Here is a 23,562-nt window from a genome sequence, read left to right as displayed (position 1 = left end):
GACCTGGATTGAGTTCTGGGTTCCTGGCTTTAGTCTTGTCCAGGCCTGGCTGTTGTGGGCATTTGGGGAGTGAACCAGCAGATGGAAGGGTGCTCTCTCTCTCCCTCACTCAAATAAATTGAAAAACAGTGAATAAACATTGTAACAAGTCTGTTTTTAAAAAATGTATGAGGTACTGGCCTATGTCAGATGCCAAGTTTCTCATGACTTCTTTATATAACAGCACACACGTATCTACAAATATCTGTAAATTAATATACTTTAAGGGAGAAATTTTATTCTCCTGTTTTCCTATTTCCACCACTTTTTACAAAACAGTTTTGCTCAGAGATGACAAGGATAATTTTAACATTGTGCTTTCTTTAGAATTTATGGACTGCTGACTTACTTGAATACTTAATTGGGCAAGCACCTGCTAGATTAGTCTGTTTCCCAAAGAAGAGTGTACATCTTAGGAATAGGAGATAAAAAAATTATTGGAAAATAGAAGAGGAACATATTTAGCAGATAATAAAAGATACCAGTGGTGATGTAGAAGAGGGATTTGAAGTTTCTTATTTACTTTTTTGAGAGGCAGAGAGAATTTTCCATCCATTGGTTCATTCCCCAAGTGCCTACATCAACTGGGGCTGGGCCAGACTAAAGCTAGGAGCCTGGAAATCAATCTGGGTTGCCCATATGGGTGGCAGAGATCCAACTACTTAAACTATTACCTGCTGCCCTTCAGGGTGCACATTAGCGGTGAGCTGGAACTCAAACCCAGACGCTCCAACATAGGAGGCGAACATCCCAAGTGGTGTCTTAACCATCACACCAAACACTTGTCTTGGAAGGAGGATGTTCGGGGCCTCACATACCCAGTCCCTCACAGATCTTTGTGATGTTCCCAAAGCACACAACACAGAAACATGGAAATTGCAGGAGCCCTTCTGATGTCAGGAACTCCAAACATGAATTTTACAATGTCCAAAACCTAGACTTGAGCGTTAGAAGTGTTTTCTAAATCACAATTCATGCAAGCCATCAAGGTGAGATGAGAAAGCTCTGTGTTATCAGGTGGTGAGAGAAAAGGAGCCTTGATTCCAGGTAAGAGAAACAACGAATCACTTGAAGAAACTTTCACACTTAACCTGTCCTCACCAATTCTTTTGTGTGCCGGAAATTCTCACTCTTGAAAGATACAGAAGCAGGTATTTGTCCGATTTTCAGTGGATTTATTTCTCCATTACAACTGATGTCTCCAGCCTACAAAGAAGAATGCTTGATCAGATTTAGGAAGCAAAACACTCTGATGCTCCTGACATGTTAGGGAATCCCGAGCTAGATACTAGAAAAGAGGAGGTTTTTTTTGTTTTTGTTTTTTTGTTTTTGTTTTTTTTTTGACAGGCAGAGTGGACAGTGAGAGAGAGACAGAGAGAAAGGTCTTCCTTTGCCGTTGGTTCACCCTCCAATGGCCGGCGCACCGCACTGATCCGAAGCCAGGAGCCAGGTGCTTATCCTGGTCTCCCATGGGGTGCAGGGCCCAAGCACTTGGGCCATCCTCCACTGTACTCCCTGGAGCCACAGCAGAGAGCTGGCCTGGAAGAGGGGCAACCGGGACAGGATCGGTGCCCCGACCGGGACTAGAACCCGGTGTGCCAGCGCCGCAAAAGGAGGATTAGCCTATTGAGCCACGACGCCAGCCAAGAGGAGGGGTTTTTAGCCTCTCTTCACTGGTGCTGACCAGGCCACGCTGCCTGTAACCATTAAATAAACCCTGGAGTACTCAATCCTTTGATGTGACTTGATGAGATGGGGTAGGTTCTTATGTGATGAGACAGATTTGCAGTAATAATAGAATGTGAGTTGCTTTAGTTTAGTGAGATTGATCTTGTCTAGTCCCCTTTACTCACTGCAAGAATTACACTGTTGTAGACCTGCCAAGTGGTAGACCAAGGATAAGCCAATGTCAAGGGTTCTCACCAGAACAGTGCTCCTTGGGTCAGGTTGCACATTGGAAATACCTGAGGAGCTCATAAAGAAAAGTTCTGGTGTTAGGGCCTTACCCCTGGACATTCTCCCTTGCCCTGGGTGGGGCTGGGCAACATTGTTACTTAAAAGACTCAGCTCATTTAAATGAAGAGCCAGGGTGGAGTATTGCCACCTGCAAAGTCCAGGCTGGCTGCTTGAAGACCAGAGTCCTAGGTCTGTTTTGTGCTGCTCTAACAGACACTGAGAATGGTAATTTGTAATGAATGGACATTTATTGGCTCACAATTCTAGAAGCTGGGAGTCAAAACCAAGGTGCTGGCAGCTGGTGAGGGCTTTCTGGCTACATCATTCCAAGGGTAAAGGTCACAGGGGGACCGGGGGAAACAGGGAGCCCAATATACCCTTTTGTAAGGACACCAATCCCATCCTTGACAAGGACCCCTCATGGCCCAACCACCTCTTTAAGGCCCCAACCTCCTAACACTGATACAAAGGCAATCAACGTTTCAGCTTGAGCTTAGTAGGAGATAAACACTGAAACCACAGCGACCAGCTACTAACTGCAGCTGTGTAGACCTACTATGTTCCTTCTATAGACTCACTTCCAAGTTGACTCCCTTTTCTCCTCACAGAGCCCCGACAGCCAGAACTTCACTTGGCAAAACAGGGCTTTTGGAATAATTTCTGCCATTTGTAAATCCCTAGACACAGACATTTCTCTTCCTGTAACAATACCGTGCTTTTTAATATGCAATTAACTAATTAAATCAGCCGATTGGCATTCATGATACGGCAGGGTTATCTTCTGTCTGCCACGTGCAAATGTCAGACATGATAATAACCTCATGTATTATTTCCATCCTGAACAATGCGTTTTTTTCAGCCCACTTTGTCATCCTTACCTGTCCTGTGTGCACTCCCGTCAGGTACATCAGTGGATTCTTTTCTTTGGTGTATTGAGGGATGTGGATGATCACAGATGCCATGCTTACAGGGACACTTCCTGTTGTTACCTGTGTATGGAAACCCATGCTGGAATCACGACATGATGCAAGGCAAGTGGTCAGTAACCCCTGTGTTGACTAGGGTCAACCACAAAGTGGCAAAATCGAGTTTCTCTGGAGGTGACTACTGCCTTATCATCACACGTTAGGCCTCGGAGTCTCCTTAATGGAAAATAACCTCACCCTCTGTAATTTTAATGAGGAATAATTGGTGACTTGATAAACATGGTATACATGATTGAAAATGCTACCTGTGGAGGTGGGTTGTAGGGTGTGGTCCCACCCTGCCACTGACTAGCAATGTGGCTTGGGGAAGCAACTCAACCCCTCTGTGCTCCAGTCTTTGTAGAAGAAACTGGATCCAAAACTCAGTAAGTGTGCCCTGGTGCATCAATTGTTACTCATGGAACTTCGATTCTGCAGTGCTTATGCCCTCCTGATTGTCAAATTATTTTATAATGACCCTAGGAATAATCGTATCAACCTCATTACTGATCTAGGAATTAAATAGGAGTAGCATGTAAATCAATTGATGTGATGGCTGATATTATACTCTCTATAATGTTATTGTGTTATTATAAATCGATTAAATCTCCTATTAAAGAATGCAGTTGTCAGATATCATAGTTTATAAATTCCACTTTTGGATAACAAATCAAGATTCTTTTAAGATTAAAAAAAATAGTAGGGTTACAGTCTTATAACAGATGAGCAGGAAATGTAAAATAGTACAATGGTACTGCCTTAGGGTAGTGGATGAATTTGCTTTTTATTGTCCAAAGTTTATCTAATTATTTCTGTGTATATAACTGATAATAACTGAGACATTATAATACTTACTGATGAATAGTAATATACTTTGGGTTATGCTACTACCTGTACAAAACCCTTATTTGTATACCAATGCATACATCCCAAACAGAAATGGTCTCTATATCTCATTAATATTGAACATCTGCCTTCCAGATATCACAGTTACCCTTACCCAAGACATATCACTATGAACAAAACCCAGTAAGATTTATTGATGGTCTACTTTGTGGTGCTCAAGGTATGAAATGGGAACCAGCAGCATGAGTGTCACCTGGAAAATTGTTAGAAATGTACATTTTTGACTCAGACTTACCCCAGACCTATTGAATCAGAAACTATATAGATGAATCCTAGCTATCTGTGCATTAACAAGATCTCCAGATGACCTGCATGTACACTCAAGTTTGATATCCACTGGTGTACTATTTTCTTCCTCTTACCAGGCTCATTTTTTCTTTCCCCTTCCTCTTGATTTGCCTTTCTTATGAGAAGCTTACCAACCTTTAGGGAGAAGATGAATTTCGGACCAATATCTTCAAAACTGTTCACGATGGAAGGAAGATTCCCATCTGAAGAGACTTCATAAAAATTTATGTTGGTGGATCTGTTGGGTGATTGTTCAGAAAGCCAAACATTTTAGTTTTACTGTTATTTTTAAAAAGTTCTTATTTTCATCCATTTGACAGGCAGAGTGACAGAGAGAGATGTAGAGTCAGATATTCTACCTGCTGGTTCCCTCCCCAGATGTCTGCAGTAGCCAGTGCTGGGCCAGGCTGAACCAGGCATTCAAAACTTCATACGGGTCTCTCACATGGGTGACAGGGGCCCAAGCACTTGAACCATCATCCACTTCCCCCCAGGCCGCATTAGCAGGGAGCTGGATCAGAAGTGGAGGAATAGCACTTCCATTTGGGATGTGGGCATTTCAGGCAGTGGTTTAACCCCCTGCACTGCAATGCCCACCTCTGCTGTTGTTATTAAAGCTTCCTGTTTCTTTAGTATCTTCTAGATTACAAGTAAAACCATTTAATTATAAAAGCACTACATGAAAACTAATGATGTTATGGGCTTATGGGCCAAAGAATGTTCCTAAGACTAAACTTCCTTTCAAAACATATCCCTTCCTAGTCTTTCTCTTGAGGTTCTGTGATATGTGTTTACAAGTTATCACATCTCTAAAGTAAATACAAAAGTGTTACTTTAGAACTGGTGGGGAAACTCATCTTAAGACTGCTGCTTTATTGCCTTGTGTGCTAACAGTGGACACCCAGGTCCTTGCTGATTGGATGAATGGGTTCATAAGCCAGGGATTCTCTACTTGGTGTGCAAGAAACACAGGGAAAGAATATTGGATATTAGTTCCTATGAGACAGGCCATTTTTTTTTTTAAGTTATTTGTTCTTCCTATCCTTCTGTGGTTCCAAGCCCATGCTAATGGTGTGCATCTGAATTGCAGTTGGTGGGATCCGTGGGGTAGAGACCACCTTTCAGATGCATGAGAGATCTCTTTCTTTAAACTAGAGCTAAAGGCATTGCTGATTAAGGTCTTCCCACAAAATGATACTAGGTCAGAGGAACCCCCATAGGATTACTCAGACTGGAATGAAACTGGGGACCCTCCTATGTTCTCATTCATTTCTGAGGCCTCAAGGCTGGATTCCAACCAGGGCAGCTTCTGTGGTTGGGGGGTAGAGGAATGGGTGGTAGGGGTAGGAGTCTAAGAAGCACTACACACCAAGTAAAGCCGCCACCTGCAATGCCAGCATCCTATATGGGCGCTGGTTCTAGTTCTGGCTGCTACACTTCTGATCCAGCTCCCTGCTAAGTGCACCTGGAAAAGCAGCAGAAGATGGCCCAAGTGCTTGGGCCCCTGCATCCATGTGGGAGACCCAGATGAAGTACATGGCTCCTGGCTTAAGCCTGGCCCAGCTGTAGCCATTGTGGTCATTTGAGGAATGAACCAGTAGATGGAAGATCTGTCTCTCCCTCCAACTTTGAAATAAATTTTTCAAAAAATCTTTAAAAAATCTTATGGACAATTTATCTTCATTATAGGATATTTATTATATTTCCTTAAAAAATAGACTGGACATTTCCCAAGATAAAATTGTTTCCTTCCTAAAACTTTGTCCTTCTCTTTTTTAGGCTTAAAAAAAAAATTTCCAAAGTCTCAAAAGGAAAATATGTCATAGGGAGACTTAAATAGATGTGGTCAAGGTTATGTATATGAGAGGAAACAGTGAGCTGTCAGCCTTACATGGAAAATGGGAAAAGTGACTTGGCTTTGAAACAGAAACCTGGCTGTGTGTGCCAGAATAGTTTGCTTTGCTTTCCAGAGATTTTTGTGTGAGCACCTAAAAATGACAATTTCTAAATTGATCAATATGTTCTGACATTTTCTCATCTGTTATTTAAGTTATTTAAGTGTTCCTTAAATTCCCTAAGTGTTCATCAATATATATACAGCCAGGGGATCTTGCTTCAGAAGTAATTCTAATCACTGTCTGTTTCTACCCGTCATATTTATACTGCACATTCATACATATCAGAGTGGTTGCTAAGGAATCAACATAACCTTTTTCAAAAGTTTGTAAAGATCTGTGTTAAATTTTGTTTCTTTGCATGGCATAGAATGTTTAAACAAAATAAAAATGCAAAATAATCTCTCACTAATGTTGGAATGACCCAGCCAAGAACAGAATAAGCTAAATATGCATGCTTGATAAGAAAACTTTTCTAAGAGTACATAAAAAGGTATAGAAGAGTATTTTACCACTACCCATTTGTGTTACATGCATATATCCTGGTGGATAAACAAACCCTGTACCTTCAAGACAATTCTGAAAATGACTGACTGTGTGTGGGGAGGGGGGCAGAGGTAACTTCACTTTTATTGTATCTTTCTGTAACATTCAAATTTTCTGTACATGTACCTTTTGTGCTTTTCATTTTTTTGAAGATTTTATTTGAGAAACAAGAGACAGAGGGAGAGACAGAGAGAAAGATTTTCCATCTGCCGTTCACTCACAAATGGCTGCAGTGGTCAGGCCTAGGCCAGGCAGAAGCCAGGAGCCTGGAACTCCATACAGGTCTCCTATGTGGGTGCCAGGCCTGTGCACTTGGGCCATATTCCTCTGCTTTTCTGGGCACATTAGCAGGAAGCTGGATTGGAAGTGGAGCAGCTGGGACTCCAACTGGCTGGTATCATGGTGGTGGTTTAACACACTATAGCACAACAGTGGCCATACTTTTCTTTTATAAAAGGTATTGATAGCACATACCTTGGTGATAGCATTGGGAATCATTTTAGCATTTGTTCTTTATAATTCTTTGCATTAAAATTTTAATTCTGCTTAAAAAATATTACAATGTATTAGAATCTAAGTTACTACTAGAAAAATATGTGGCTAAGATGCTAGGAAAATGAATTTTGTTTATTTTTTTGTTAAAGTATCTGAAAAAAAATTAGTGGAAGTGTGAAACCGTAAAAAAGCTGTATCAACAAAAGACATCCAAGGAGAGGAAACATCAGTGAGTAGTTCAGGTAATGTGGTAAGAGCAAGCTCTTTGGTTGCATTTGTTTTCAATTACTTATTTTAGCAACTGGGAGTCCTTTGACATCTGATGTTCCTGATTGATTTTTCAGGGATGGATGGCTTGGGCTGGATTCTGTTTCTGCCTGTGCTGTTCACAGCACACTGGACACAGCAGCATTCCTCTCATCTTTGCTCATGTGGCTCAGGCTCTAGACATGATGGCATATTTTCCTTTCTCTTTTTGCTCAGTGATCAGCTGGGGTGATATGCTGGAAGTTAGAGCAACCTGTCCCTGAACTTGGGAAAATGCTGCCGTGTATTTTCCAGGGGTCATTGATTTAGCTAGGAATGAGCACAAGGCTTCAGTAGGTAGAGATGTCTGGGACCCAGGCTGGAGATGGGCATTGCCTGCAGCCCACACACTGGCACAGCTGTGCTCCATGGCTGTGCCATGAACTTGCCTCACTTCCAATTGTGAGTTAAGATTAAAGCAGTCTATTAATGCCTTTAGTATTTGTAAGTTACCCACTTCCCAAGTCACCCATTTCTGTCCACAATTTAGGACAGTGATACCGGCCAGTATCACTTTGCCCACTGCTCTCAGGTTTAGCTTTGAACAAGCAAGAAGAGGGAATCAAGTGTTTCTTCATGGATGACTCCCTCTGGAAAATTCCTCGCTTCCTCCTGGATGGAAGAAAACTGCAACTGTTCATTTTCCACCCAGAAACTAGACTGGATCTACTTCCAGTATCTGACGATTTAACCTGTGACCATATACAGTATTGGTTGGGAATTACTCTGTGCAAAGCATTATGCTTGGGGCTTGAATAACCTAACGGGGGAACTGCTTGAGCTTTCATGTGGACATTGGGAAGTAGGCGGTGAGAAGAAAGTGTGGCGACTCTCAGAGTTCTGTTTTCACATCTCAGAGAGTTTGCAGCTCCTCTAAGGGCTGATAGAGGAGCTTCCCTGTGGCACATGGCCAAAGAATAATTCCTCTGTCTTTGCAATGCCATTCACAGTCAATAAACTTAAACAGTCACTCAAGGTTGTCCTAGAGTCAAACTTGCCTGTGGACTTCTATTTCTTTTTTAAAGATTTATTTATTTTATTCGAAAGGCAGATGGACTAAGCCATTGTCAGGGGAGGGAGGGAGAAGAATCTCCCATCCGCTGATTTACTCCCGATATGGCCCCAACGGCCAGTGCTGGGCTAGATTGAAGCCAGGAGCCTGGAGCTCCATCCTGGGTGGCAGGGGCCCAAGCACTTAGGCCGTCTTCTGCTGCCTTCCCAGGCACATCAGCAGGGAGCTGGATTGGAAGTAGAGCAGCCAGGACTTGAACATGTGCTACAGTATGGGAGGCCAGTGTCACAGGTGGCAGCTTACCGTGCCAAGCCCTTGGACTTCTGTTTTAGTTCACAAGTTGAGATGTATTGATCCAAATTCTTGCTTTAGGAATGTACATATACAGCAATTTTGTAGTCACGACCAGTGTACTAGGCTCCCCACTGCTTACCTACCTTGTCAGGTGAATCTCAGCATCATACAGCAGAGGTATTTTGAGGCTGACTGCATTATCTGCCAGGTTTTCTTCTTGGCTTTCACTGTTCAAACAAACACTGGGAAATTACTTAAAGATATTTTAAAGGCCAGATATCATCAACCCATGGCTTCACTGTGTTTACCTTATGGCTTGGAAACTCACAGATGCCTGATTCTGAAGGTTTTGAAGGTTGAAGTCGAAGTTTACAGTAAAAGTCACCTACACACAAAATTAACATTTGTCAAGCTTATGCATCATGCTCGAAGAAAAATGTTTCCCATAAAAGAAAACTCATTCCTAGCTGATTGTGTATTGTATCCACCTTAAGCTGTTCTTGCTTTAGCATGCTCACTCTAGGGACAGCTTAACTCTCAATGGACCATCCAAGTTACTCATGCATGTCTGAACTGGAAATCTCTGTGATGATGTGAAACTTGTTTACCAAGTGTTAACAAATGTTTTCTAGGGGCCAGCATGGTGGCACAGTGGGTTAGGCTGCCACATGCAATGCCAGTATAGCATATTGGAGCCCCAGTTCAAGTCCCAGCTGCTCCACCTCAGATCCAGCTCCTGCTAATGTGCCTGGGAAGGCAGAAGTTGCTGCCCAGTATTTGGGCCCTACTACCCATCTGGGAGATTCAGATGGAGTTCCAGGCTCCATCTATTGCCAGACTCCTTCTATTGTGGCCATTTGGGGAATGGACCAGAGGATGGAAGATTATCTTTCTCTCTCTGTCTTCCTCTTCCTGTTTAAATAAATAAATACATCTTAAGAAAAAACTGGTATCTATAATTCTGTATACAGCACTTTGGTCAACACATTTAGGCAGAAAGAACTTTTTCCATTGCATGTACTTTTTGGAATAAATTGCATAAGGGAGACCTTATAAAATATTAAGATGTTAAAAGGCTTCCACAAAGTATATAGCCTATTATTGTGTGATACCCATCAAAAGATGATATCCAACACAGATGATGCTACAATAATAAATTAACTAAGGTGTTGGGAAGGTGCTAGCATGGATGTGAGTATGGAATGCAAGTTGTACCTGTTGTTGCTTCTTTAAAGCAGGGTAGCCTACGTTGCAGGTAACAGACTTCTGAGATGAAGCAAGCTGGCATGTTACTTCTGTTCCATCAACCTGAAGACAACCAAGGACAAAAAATGATCCATTAGAGTGCACATACACATTGGAAGGTATAGAGGGATATTTTGGCAATAAGGTTGGTTTCACACTAAAATAGTTTATCATTTCCTAAAATTTGAAAGTCTTGTACTGTCCAGTTTCCAGTATGATTATTGCTGATTCTAAAGATAAGCAGCACATCCTACAAGTCAAAGAAGAGCTTTAGTACAGAACTTCTTTTCCAGAAGGAAACTGTAGTTCTTATATTTCAGAAACACAATGAGTTTTAATCCAATATTTAGAAGACTATCTTTAGTACATATCTTTCTCTCAATGTATTTGAAATTTGTGTATTTAAGAGAAGGAAACAAAATCATATCAGTGTTTATATATTTTTAATAATTTAAGTAATCCTTTAGTTTTCTGGTTTTTTTCTTTTTAAAATAAGAAGTTATCATTAGCACAGTATGTTTATATTTTATTTGCTTGGTGAGGGGTAGAGAGAATGAACAAACTCCATCCACTAGCTCACTCCCCAAATGCCCACAGCAGCCAGAAATGTGTTATGTTGGAGCCAGGAGCTGGGAACTCAGCTTAGGTTTCTCACCGGGGCATCAGAGACCCAACCCCTGGAGCCACTGCTGCTATTTCCCAAGGTTCACATTAGCGGGAACCTGGAATCAGGAGCAGGAGCTGGGAGTTGAACCACAGGCTGTTTAAGTACTAAGGTCAGGATTGGTGTCAAACTCTAAATTTATTAAGTTCACTTTAAACTGGATGCAACTATTACTCTTTTTTAATTGGGAAAATCTCAGCTGTTTCCTTCTCTTTTTTTTCCCCGCTCCATTGTTGATGTTAGAAGAGGGACCGGGGCACTCATGGTCAAGTGTGTTGCTGGTTTGGTGATCAAGTCAGCACGATGACCTGGCTTTGCTGGAATGCATCCTCTTGGCAGCAGTAAGACACGTGGTTGCAAAGCTCGGGCTAAGCTGTGGGACTTGACTGTCTGAGCAAGTGCACGGCATCTGTGCAGCACGCAGCAGCCACATCACACGGATGGCTCGGGAAGGTGACGGGAGTGTCTGGCTACCGCGGCCAAGGACCCGGGTGAAGGAAAAACTGAACGAGGCTCGAAGCAGAAATGGCCTAGATACAGAGCCAGACCGGGTCCTCGTGTGGTTTAACTAGTTGGCAGTCACAGAGTCAGTAGTGATCGTGCTGGGGTTGAATGTGCTGAACAACTACAGGAACAAGGGGATTTGAGTAAATGTAAGGAAGACAGGACTTGAGAATAAGTAGGAAACCCAACAGCGGTACACACAGGGGGCCATCACATACCGGCATGGAAGATGAAGCAAAAAACAGGTTTTCTGAAAAATTAGCAACAATTCTAGTGTTGTATGCACTTTCCTTTTTATTTTTCAGTGTTACTGAAAAGGTTAACCGTTTGTTTTGATTGCTGACAATAAAAGGTTGTTCTCTGTTAAAAGCAAAAAAGGAGAGAGAGAGAAAAAGGAGCCTTAAAGTAAAAAAATAAAAAGGCCAGTATTCCAAAACATCATTCATTTAAAAAATAAATCCTGGATTTGGTATACTAAGAAAATTGCTTAATGAATTATCTTCATATTAAAATGATACTGACAATAAAATAATAAATGCCACGGGATTTTCTTCATCGCTCTTAATGACATTACAGAGATAGGAGCCATCCAAACACAATAATTTTACATTTCTTACTGCTTTACACTTAAGCAGATGGCAGAACCTAAACTTTGCTTTTAAAGGCATTTACTATTATGAATGTTTCTTTGTAGAAGAAACTCCAGAAATATTATTTGAATAAAATAATTTCAGTATGTCTTTATTTCTACATCTTACATAAGCTTTCAAGTCAGACTTACTGGGTAGCTGGCAGCTGCTTGACATTGAGAACCAGATCCGAGATGCAAAGCCCATCACCACCACAGTCTTTGTAGAAAGGGATCTACAAAACAGGGGGAAATCCCATACATTTTGTTCTGTGCTAACAATGCAGAGCATCATTCCATTTATGCTAAGTTCAAAACCATGCAAGACCAAGCAGTGTTTAGGAACAAACACAGGTTGAACAAAATCATAATGAGAAGCATTGATAAATATAAAATTCAAGATAATGTTTTGACTAGGGGGAACTGGATTGCAGTGGATATGATGGGAACTTCCTACATATTGAGATATTTATTTTCAAGTGGGTAGTGACCATAAGGTACTTGATTTTTATTTATCCCTTCAACAAATATTCATTAAACATGTGGTATGCCATGCACTGCTCTAGGGGCTAGAAATAGGGTAGTGAAAAATAAAGACAAAAATTCCTGTCACAGAACTTACATACTAGTGAACTCTATAATTCATTTAGAAAAAAAATTTTTTTTTAATTTTTATTTATTTTGAAGGCAGAGAGATACCTCCCATCCCCTGGCTCATTCCCCAAATGTCTACAACAACTGGGGCTTGGAACTCAACCTGGGTCTCCCTACTGGGAAGCTTGATTTGGGAGCAAACCCAGGCTCTCTGATAAGAGGTACAGGTGACACAATGCAGCATCTTACCTGATAGATCAAACACCTCCCTGAAAACTGAGAATTTAGAGACTGTCTTCAGTATCTTCCAAACATTACTGCAGTGACTGTGAAACACTCTTTGCCAATGAAAACCCAGGAAGGGCAAACCACACTTACACTGAAGACCTTGGCAGTCTCAGAATAGGCTTCCAGGGCAGGGCTAGTGCCTGGGTTTTCCAGACTGATGTCCACGTGCAAGTCCAAAGAGTTCACAACGTCGGAGGGCTCCTAAACACACACACACACACACACATGCACAGTCAGTTTATTAGGGTACAACAGCTTTAAAACAAGAAAATGGCCACAAACGCGTTTACAGTGGAAAACACAGCCAGCCTTCTATTATGTAGAATGCCCTTGTCATGTATGATCAAGTCTCTTACTTCTCTTACAATTCCACTTGTAGTCCCTCCACTATAAAGAAACCTAAAAACACTTAGGTCCAACAAATTTTTTTTTGACAGGCAGAGTGGACAGTGAGAGAGAGAAACAGAGAGAAAGGTCTTCCTTTTGCTGTTGGTTCACCCTCCAATGGCCGCCACGGCTGGCGCACCGCGCTGATCCGAAGGCAGGAGCCAGGTGCTTCTCCTGGTCTCCCATGCAGGTGCAGGGCCCAAGCACTTGGGCCATCCTCCACTGCACTCCCTGGCCACAGCAGAGAGCTGGCCTGGAAGAGGGGCAACCAGGACAGAATCCGGCGCCCCGGCCGGGACTAGAACCTGGTGTGTTGGCGCCGCTAGGCAGAGGATTAGCCTGTTGAGCCACGGTGCCGGCCTGAAAGCAATTCTTAATTAAGCTCATCAGTATTCCGATTAACACACAAGCATTGCACATATGTAGATAACATTCCAGTTACAATGCTTATACAATTACTGTCAATATTGGCCTCTTGGTTGTTGGCCAAGTCCTCCTTTTTAAGATTTGTCTATTTAAAAGGCAGGGTATGAGAGGAGAGGCAGAGAGACAGGGAGAGGACGAGAAGCAGAGAGAGAAGGTGTCAAATTGAGTGTCTGGGACCACAACACCTGGACCATTATATGCTGCCTTCCCCCATGCTTTTGTAAGAGCTTGGTTGGAAACAGAACAGCCAGGATTTGAACCTGCATTGTTATATGGAATGCAGACATCACTAGTGGTGGCTTAACCCACTATTTCACAACACTGGCCCCAGCTATGTCTTTTTTTTTTTTTAAAGATTTATTTATTTTAAAGTTAGAGTTACACAGAGAAAGGAGAGGAGGCAGAGAGAGAGGGAGGGAGAAAGGTCTTCCATCCATTGGTCCACTCCCCAGTTGTCTGAAACGGCTGGAGCTGCGCCAATCCGAAGCCAGGAGCTTCTTCCGGTCTCCCATGCAGTGCAGGGGCCCAAACACTTGGGCCATCTTCCATTGCTTTCCCAGGCCATAACAGAGAGCTGGATTGGAAGTGGAGTAGCAGGGACTTGAACCAGCGCTCATATGGGATGCCAGCACTGCAGGGGGCGGCTTTACCCACCAGCCCTCCAGCTATGTTTTTCTACCTGCTATCATAGGGAGTTGTAACAAAATCTCTGGAAAGGAATAGTATGATCTAGAGTGGAAGGTGCCCAGGATACGCTGTCAGTAAGGAACAAGAAGACTCTCTTCTTTAGTTGAAAACTGACTCTGTTCCATACAAAACCTTTTCTGTTCTACAGTCGCCTTCTACAAAGGTGATTCCCGTGTCCTAAATTAAACTCCCCAACTCTGGCCCTAGCTGACTATTAGGAGTTGCATTGCTCCTTGTGCATTTAAGATGATGCATGCTTCACTCACCAGTCATTAAAGCCAACCCTATCCAGCTCCAAGTCCAACTTTTCCACTTGGACTTTGGTACAGAGGGAGAGGATTTGCAGCCTTGCGGGAGGCATGGGCCCCTTCCGGTTTCTGAGGCTTCCTGTCTAATGAAAACTGTGGGAATGCCAAACTAGGGTTGCAAACGTCAGCAAACAGTCCTCTTTCAAATCTCTTCCCAGTTCCCACCAGGGAAACACAATGTCCACACCAGTGAAAAATCCTAACAATCATATTGCCTCTTCCAGGGAAATGCTATGTTCATTTTCACTTAGCCCATTCACAGGCAGGCCTTACTCCTCTCTTGAGCCCTGTGGGGGCCCTGACCACTTAACAGCTGCTCGACTATGAGGAAAATGTCCTCATCTTGCTGCAGACTTGGCACTTAGGATGGACTTAACTGGTATTTACATCAAATGGTAAATAGGATTTATTTTTATTAATATCTTTTATTTTTCTTAATATTTGTCATATATATACACATACATACATGGCAGAGGTCTTTCAACCTACTGGTTCACTCCTCAAATGGCTATAGCATCCCGGGCTGGGCCAGGTTTAAGCCAGGAGCCTAAAACTCCATCCAGGTCTCCCTTGTGGGTGACAAGGACTCAAGTACTTGAGCTGTCACTTGCTGTCTCCCAGGATGCATTGGCAAGAAGCTGGATCAGAACTAGAGGCAGGACTTCAAACAGCCCTCTGATATAGGATTTAGGAATCTTAAAGTGTGATTTTTGTATCATTCATCTACATTGAAAATAACCGGGGTACCCCACAAACCTGCATATTTCTTGGACCTTCAACCCTGAATTTCTGGTGATGGGGACCCAGAATATGCATTTTATAGGCTATCTAGGCAGTTCTTATGCAGTCTGAACTCTGAGAATTATATTTAGGCAAGTAAATAGTTCTTTTTAAAGTTGCTTCCTGAGAGAAATACACTTTCAAATACCATTATGTGGTTGCTAAGGGGAAAAAGTAACATAATTTATAAAATAAATTTCCTGTTCGAAGTTTAACCCCAAGAAGCATTTTTCCTACTTGGAAGATTTTCAAAATCTATGAGAAATATCAAAATTATAGCATAACATTAGAACAAGTAAATTCTACCTCCACCTGATCTACCACCCTTGGTATATATGAAATAATAGAAATTACAACTGGAATGATCGCTTTTTTTAAAAAAAGATTTGTTCATTTGAGAGGCAGAGTTACAGATAGAGGGAGGGAGAGCCAGAGATAGAGAGGTCTTCCATCCACTTGTTCACTCCCCTAATGGAAGCAACAGCCGGAGCTGGGCCCATCAGAAGCTGGGACCTTCTTGCCCCTCTCCCATGTGGGTGCAGGGGCCCAAGTACTTGGGTCATCAGCAGGGAGCTAGATAGAAAGTAGAGCAGACGAGCATGGAACTGGCACCCATATGGGATGCCAGCACTGCAGGAGGAGGCTTAACCTACTAGGCCACAGTGCTGGCCCAAGGAATTACTTTCAGTACCTTAAAAATGGGTGAAATTTTCCCTGGTCAGAAAATATCAAAATACAGTACCAACTAAAAGTTGGACCTGTTAAACATTTAAGAAAGTACTGTTTCTTGATTTTTTTAAACGTACCTTATTTTTGGCCTTTTTCTCTTGAAATTCCACACAAAAATACTACCTTACATATTAATAGACTGACTGCTAGTGTTAGCATAAAGGAAACGGGCTTCTTATTCATCAAATTAGACAAAGGCATTAAGTCTAGAAGTGCAAGCGTATGTTAACTCATAATTTTTATTTTTAGACTTTGACCATTCAGCAATCTTTAAGAGGAAATGAGGTGAACAGAACCCGGAAACCTTACCTGGATGTGAATGATGTGCTCAGAGCAGCTCTGTGCTTGGTTTACTATCATATTCTTCTGCAGGTACCTTTCATTATTTTCTTTAAATAAGCCTCTGGAGGTTACTCTGGAGGAAAATCCATTTGCATCAAGTGTGATATTATACACAATGGCTACGACAAAAATCACAAAAAAGTCTTACTACAAATGCATTTATAAAGAAGACAATCCCTGATTTAATGTATCTTACTGGACAAAATCTCTGACTTCAAGAAAATATAGAAACAGTATTTGCATTGGTAGCTTGTGGACCATGGGTAGCCTCACAGGCCATTTGTAATTCTATCCCTGATATGTAGATGACAATGAATATGAAGAAATGTGGTTCAGAGAAATGTGACTTGTAGAAGAAAATTGGACCTGCCACCAGGAAACTGGATGAACATGGGCCAGTTACTCACTCAAACATTGGCTTCATCATCCATAATGCAGAGAATGGGAAATCCTTGAGTGTCCACCATCACATTCTCACATGTTATCTTAGTCAAGGTTTTCACTAAATTTGGACAGTGGGTATTGTTATCCTATTTTTCAGATAACAAACTAGAACAAATGGGGGAAGATAATTCACCCAAGTTCACACAGTTAAGGCACTGTCAGAAATAAAATGGAGGTATTTCTGAAACTACAGCTTGTGTTCTGTCTGTCTCAATGCCATTGTAAGGATTAACTATTACTGTGGGGATTAGTTTAGATAGTCTAAGGGAACAAGCATGGTGCCTGGCATATTCTAGATGCTTTCGTGGAGAAAGGCATGAAATATGGTAGCAGAAAGGTTGGAATCAGACAAACTTGACTTAAATGATAAATCCAGGGGCCGGCACCGTGGCTCACTTGGTTAATCCTCCGCCTGTGGTGCCAGCATCCCATTTGGGCACTGGGTTCTGTCCCGGTTGCCCCTCTTCCAGTCCAGTTCTCTGCTGTGGCCCGGGAGGGGAGTGGAGGATGGCCCAAGCGCTTGGGCCCTGCACCCCGATGGGAGACCAGAAGGAGGCACCTGGCCTCTGGCTTCGGATCGGCACAGTACTGGCCATAGCGGCCATTTGGGGGGTGAACCAATGGAAGGAAGACCTTTCCCTCTGTCTATAACTCTGTCAAATAAATTTTTAAAAAAAGTAAAAAAAAATGATAAATCCACACAGTTCATGAAATCTGACTTTGACAATTTACTTAAACTCTCTGAACCTCTTTTTTTTTTTTTTTTAAGATTTTTTTATTTGAAAGTCAGAGTTACACAGAGAAAAGGCAGAGAGAGAGGTCTTCCATCTGATGGTTCACTACCCAATTGGCCGCAACGGCTGGAGCTGCACAGATCCGAAGCCAGGAGCTTCCTCCGGGTCTCCCATGTGGGTGCAGGGGCCCAAGGACTTGGGCCATCTTCTACTGCTTTCCCAGGCCATAGCAGAGAGCTGGATCAGAAGTGGAGCAGCTGGGTCTCTAACCAGCGACTATATGGAATGCCGGAGCTTCAGGCCAGGGCATTAACCCACTGCGCCACAGCACTGGCCCCTGAACCTCTATTTCTTTGTTGATTAAAAAAAAATGTCAAGCCAAGGAAGTGAAAAATCAAAAAATAAATAAAAAAACCTGCCGATAGTCAATATCTGAACTATTGGAAAGATGACCTTTAGCTGCAGCCCACTACCAGTGTGTCCAAATACGAGAAAGAGCATCTGATGCTATTCATAGCATTTACAGCCTCATTTACAGCTACTCTATCTTATTATTTTTCAGTGTTTTAAAGGTTGAATATACTTCCATAACATTAATTCTCCATGTTACGTTTATGGTATCTACTGGAGATGTCATATCATCTTTCTTGTTCCTTAAAGAGGCCAGGAAAGATAAATTGACTATAAAAACTTCAAATGAACTAAAAATAGAGGTCAAAGAGAAGCAATGAGGAAATAAAGGCAGGGAGGTGACTGTATAAATAGGACAAAATGTATAAGATTATACTTTTTGGTGTTTTTAAACAGTTTGGTAAAAATGTTTAGTCTCATAGGCACTGTTAATTTTTAATGTTATTAATCTTACACTGGAGTGTGCACCTGATGCAATAAATAATTGCAACCATATGCCTTATAAATTCATTTGTCACCATTGTGGAGATGGGATTCATGTCTTATACACTATAATTGCCAGGTCACGGAGTGACAAATGACTATGATCTGGCTTGTTTGTTGGGACCTGAAGGCTCAGAGGATAGATGTTCATTTTAGGAAATCTTGGCAGCCCGTGGCATCTGGCCAACGGAAATAAAATTGCCTGAAAGTGTAATTTTTGAGTGTGCAGAACAGAAGCATTGAAGACCAGTCAAAAAGTAGGAGGTGCATGTCGTCAGTGCATCATGCTTCAGGGCCAGAAGAGCTGGCCAGCCAAGCATTTCTGCCAGTGGTTATATTTCCAACTTAATGCAGGCTAGCAACTCAGTGTTTGTATGGCAGTAGATTTTGACTTAACAATCATTGTTGCTCTGATGGATGTGTACTGTAAGTCAGATCTGTGAATTATGTTGCTTAAAGCTGGGTTTGAACACTTGATAAAAGCCTTAAAAATGGGTACAAAAAGTGGCAAAATAAGGAAATTGTTTCAAGATATGACTCAAATTTCTACTTTGTGTTCTTATTTATTTCTTGCTATCAGTCATGGCAAATAACTTGTCTTTAAGTTTTTGGTTTTGAAATAGGTTTAATTTTTTTAGCACTTAATTAAAAACCTGTAGGAACCACAGGTTCTGAAGTTGAGAGCCAAAATCTGATGGAAGCAGGATTAGAACCCATAAGACAGCAACACATGAAAGACAGCATTTAAGTCAACTGTGAAACAGCAGAGTGCATGGATCACTGGGGCAGAGGAGAGGAAGGTGGGAGAGAGCACTTAGTGAAGACTCAAGAGAGGATACAGGGCCTTCAGCCACCTGGAAAGATGGCAGAGAGAGAAGGTGACAATTCCTGCTGTGTTTTTTTTGTTTGTTTGTTTGTTTGTTTTTTTGCCCTCAGTGTTTTTCTCACATTCCCATCTGATGCGATATATTTCAGAATTTTGTTCACCTTTCTGGATTTAGAAAATTTAAAATAATGGTTATAAATTATATATTGCTTTGCATTTTTTTGCTCAGTATTTCATGCTCATTAGTTCCTCAAGAATAGAAATAACACTTGAAAAATGTGACTGAACATATTCTATCTAGATTGTGGTATATCCAGAATATGGCATACTCATTTAAGAGTAGAGGCAGCCGGCTTAGTCTGTGTATGCCTAATGAGTAAGTAAGGAAACTGTGGGTAAGAGACAGTCAGAGGATGGACTCTTTGTTTTTTTTTATTTGACAGGTAGAGTTATAGACAGAGAGAGAGAGAGAGAGAGAGAGAGAGAGAGAGAGAGAGAGAAAGGTCTTCTTTCCGTTGGTTTACTATCCAAATGGCCGCTACAGCCGGTGCTGTGCTGATCCGAAGCCAGGAGCCAGGTGCTTCTCCTGGTCTCCCATGCAGGTGCAGGAGCCCAAGCACTTGGGCCATCCTCCACTGCCTTCCTAGGCCACAGCAGAAAGCTGGACTGGAAGAGGAGCAACCAGGACTAGAACCCAGCACCCATATGGGATGCAGGCACCGCAAGCAGAGGATTAACCAAGTGAGCCACGGCACCGACCCAGAGGATGGACTCTTGAGAGCCCATGATTATGCCACAGAGATTATAATGTTCAGCAGCAGAATGTCACCTTCTAGAGTTGAGGGAGGAAGATCTAAAACTCTCCTTGCCTAATGAACCATTGTAAGGCACTTCAAATGCACAGCAATTTGAGGGTCTGCAACTAAAGACCTTAATTCTTTTGGTCTACAAACCAAAACATAGGTTATATTTAGGACTAAAACTCTGCAAGTAAACCTGTCTCTTTGGACTACAAACCAAAACACAGGTTGGTTATATTTAGGGCTGAAACTCCATAAGCAAACCCATCCCAGTACAGGTTATTTCAGGTCCACGCACCCACTTGACTGTTCGGCCTACTAGGTCTAAACTTGGCACTGAAGCAGAGTTTGAGGAGTATCTGAGCATTCTTGTTCAACAAAGTGATCTTTTCTGGTGTGAATGAAGCTTCCACAGTTACATCAGCAATACTTTGTGACCTGAAAGGCAAATGCAAACAAGTAAGTGGACATTATTACACAGCACACATATCATAACGGATATGTTACGGAATTCTGGCTCTCAGAGACTCACCAGAGTTGAACCACTTGACCAAAAGCACCAACGGACACATCAGTGATGGAATCTCCATTTAAATCTCCATAGCCGTCCAAGGACCTCCCAAAGTACTGGAGATGGCTCCTGAAAGCTCTATCAGATCCCAAGATTTTCTTAAAAAAAAAAGCAAGTTTGATATTAATATAATATTGCCAGCGCTGTGGCTCACTAGGCTAATCCTCCGCCTTGCGACACCGGCACACCGGATTCTAGTCCCGGTCGGGGCACCGATCCTGTCCCGGTTGCCCCTCTTCCAGGCCAGCCCTCTGCTGTGGCCAGGGAGTGCAGTGGAGGATGGCCCAAGTGCTTGGGCCCTGCACCCCATGGGAGACCAGGATAAGCACCTGGCTCCTGCCATTGGGTCAGCGCGGTGCGCCGGCCGCAGTGCGCTACCGCGGCGGCCATTGGAGGGTGAACCAACGGCAAAAGGAAGACCTTTCTCTCTGTCTCTCTCTCACTGTCCACTCTGCCTGTCAAAAAAAAAAAAAGCAAGTTTGATATTAATATATTCTCTATCTAGACATTCTCCACATTGTCTTTATTCTCCACACAATTCCATTGTTTTTCAACTACATCCAATTTCTGTATCACGGTTGAAGCCACACTTTTATCAAGGAAATAGCATGAATCTTTAAAGTTACAGAATAGCACAGAAGAGTGAAAAATCAGTGAACCGGACATGACCTGAAGCAAGTTCAGGCCTTGGTCCCTATCCTAGCTGTCTTCCTTCAGTGCTTACTCAAAAGTTGCCTTCTTAGTGAGGCCTCCTTGGTCACAGTTTCTACCATCTGGTATCTCTCATCCCTGAAATTTTGTTCTCTATTGTAGTTTTCTATCTTTCAAAAAATTCATGAGCATTTATCAGTATCCGGAATACTTCATGTTATTTACTCATAAATCTTTTTGTCAATTACCTCTGCCATTAGAAGTCCACAAAATCCACAAAAATCTGATTATTTTTTTCTGTCCTGTTCTTTACAGGATACTTGGATCCTAGAATAGTACTAGGCACAGAGTACAGACTCAAGAAATATTTGTTGAGTGAATAAATAAGGTTATGAAATAAGAGAGGTGGCCTACACATTACTCCTTAGCTCTAATGTGATGATACTCATAGGCAAACCCATTGCAGTGTAGCTCATAGATTACCTGCGAGTACTTTGTGTGAATGGTGCTCTGAGGACCACGCTGGCCATTGTAGATATACACAGCTCCAGAGTTCTGGTTTTCTAAAGGGGAACCGACAATCACATCATTCAAGCCATCCATGTTGATGTCTGCAAGAGCAGCAATGGCTGAACCAAACCGTGCATTTTCAGAGCCCTCGGGCCCTTCCAGGAACTGCTGCAGATCCAAAATGCCCTTGAAAAGGGACGGGAGGGTGAGAGGATGATTAAAGCAAACTGTGTGACTGGCATAATTAAAATTCACAGCAACTGATGACCAAGCCAATATTTCAAAATGATAAACGTGGATAGAGTTTTTAAACTTAGGATTCAAAATAATCAACTTATGAAGAGAATTTTAAATCAGAATTACAGGTCCTAGAATATCTGCTCATAAAACAAGTTGAGATATAATTCTTTTTTTTTTTTAATTTATTTGACAGTGAGAGAGACAATGAGAAAGGTCTTCCTTCCGTTGGTTCACTCCCCTAATGGCCGCTACGGCTGGTGCTGCACCGATCCGAAGCCAGGAGCCAGGTGCTTCTTCCTGATCTCCCATGCAGGTGCAGGAGCCCAAACACTTGGGCCATCCTCCACTGCCTTCCCAGGCCACAGCAGAGATCTGGAGTGGAAGAGGAGCAACCATATGGACTAGAACCCTGCGCCCATATGGGATTCCGGTGCTGCAGGTGGAGGATTATCCAAGTGAGCCACGGCGCCGGCCTGAGATATAATTCTTTTTACTGGAGCTGAGCAATCTAAATGAAAGCCTTTCCTTTATCTTTTTTCTTTAGTATTAGAATCTTGGCTTGTATCCAAACCTTTAGATTTAAAAATTTTCAGTAAAGATCTACTAATATCTTGAGTGAAGTTGAGGTAGACACAAAATAAAATCAAATATACTAATTTAGATTTTTCTTTAAAATTACTGAATAGTAGCAAATTAAAATGGTATAAGTAGAAAATTTTTTTTGTTAATTTCCTGTCATAAGAAATATAGGTAATTCTACCCAAAGGAAAAGACATTTTCTGTGAAACAGTTTTCCTTCAGATATTATAATCAACTGTGAAAATGATATCACAAGAATGCTCACTCCTCAACCATGAAACTGGGTCAGTGTTGATTCTTCTCTACTACAATCTTGGGACATTCACCTGCTACTGAGTTTGAAAACGTAGTTGGGAGATCATTTACTGTTCTACAGTTAGTGATAATTCAGAATATTTGACAAGCAAGAAACATTTAGAAACTGAGGATTTGTTAATTTTTTTCCTTTCAAAAAAGGATTTATTTATTTGAAAGAGTTACAGAGAGGGAGATACAGGATATGAGAGAGAGAGAGAGAGAGAGGGAGGGAGGGAGGGGGACAGAGAGGGAGGGAGGGAGGGGGAGGAGTCTTCCATCTGCTGGTTCACTTCCCACATAGCCCCAATGGCTGGGGCTGGGCCAGGCTGAAGCCAGGTGCTTCTTCTGGGTCTCCCACCTGGGTGTCAGGGCCCAGAGTGCTTGGGCCATCCTCTGTTGCTTTCCCCAAACCATCAGCATGGAGTGGAAGGGGAGCAGATGGGACTCAAACTGGTGCCCATATATGATGCTGGCATTACAGACAGCAGCTTTAACCACTATATCACAATGCCAGACCAATTTATTTAATTTTCAAATCAGTAAACATGCATTTCCCTTATTGTTTACTCAATTACAAATTCTATATATAGAGAATTTACTATATATATATAAATAAAACTGTATATTTGTAGTCATAATTGTTTTAGAATAGTATTGTTTGTGTTAAAGGGCTAACTTGAACATGAATTTAAATGAATAAGGCAGGACAAAATATCGCAGCTAAACATAATA

General features: G+C 42.0%; 1 protein-coding gene across 1 annotated transcript in view; it reads right to left on the bottom strand.

The window, feature by feature from the left end:
* ITGA2 (integrin subunit alpha 2) overlaps positions 1-23,562 on the bottom strand; it is a 113,346-nt gene that overhangs the window by 8,461 nt on the left and 81,323 nt on the right. Inside the window, exons 14-26 of the mRNA XM_062211856.1 lie at positions 21,688-21,900; positions 20,515-20,651; positions 20,281-20,420; positions 16,252-16,403; positions 12,716-12,826; positions 11,897-11,979; positions 11,334-11,475; positions 9,918-10,010; positions 9,011-9,087; positions 8,846-8,929; positions 4,290-4,392; positions 2,874-2,984; positions 1,141-1,245 (exon numbers count right to left, since the gene is read on the bottom strand). Of these exons, the coding sequence (XP_062067840.1) occupies positions 1,141-1,245; positions 2,874-2,984; positions 4,290-4,392; positions 8,846-8,929; positions 9,011-9,087; positions 9,918-10,010; positions 11,334-11,475; positions 11,897-11,979; positions 12,716-12,826; positions 16,252-16,403; positions 20,281-20,420; positions 20,515-20,651; positions 21,688-21,900 (1,551 nt within the window). The remainder of the gene's footprint in view (positions 1-1,140; positions 1,246-2,873; positions 2,985-4,289; positions 4,393-8,845; positions 8,930-9,010; positions 9,088-9,917; positions 10,011-11,333; positions 11,476-11,896; positions 11,980-12,715; positions 12,827-16,251; positions 16,404-20,280; positions 20,421-20,514; positions 20,652-21,687; positions 21,901-23,562) is intronic.

The sequence above is a fragment of the Lepus europaeus genome, chromosome 15, assembly GCF_033115175.1.
Source record: "Lepus europaeus isolate LE1 chromosome 15, mLepTim1.pri, whole genome shotgun sequence".
Classification (NCBI taxonomy): Eukaryota; Metazoa; Chordata; class Mammalia; order Lagomorpha; family Leporidae; genus Lepus; species Lepus europaeus.
Note: the sequence above shows the minus strand (reverse complement) of the source record. Positions and strands in the feature narration are given on the sequence as shown.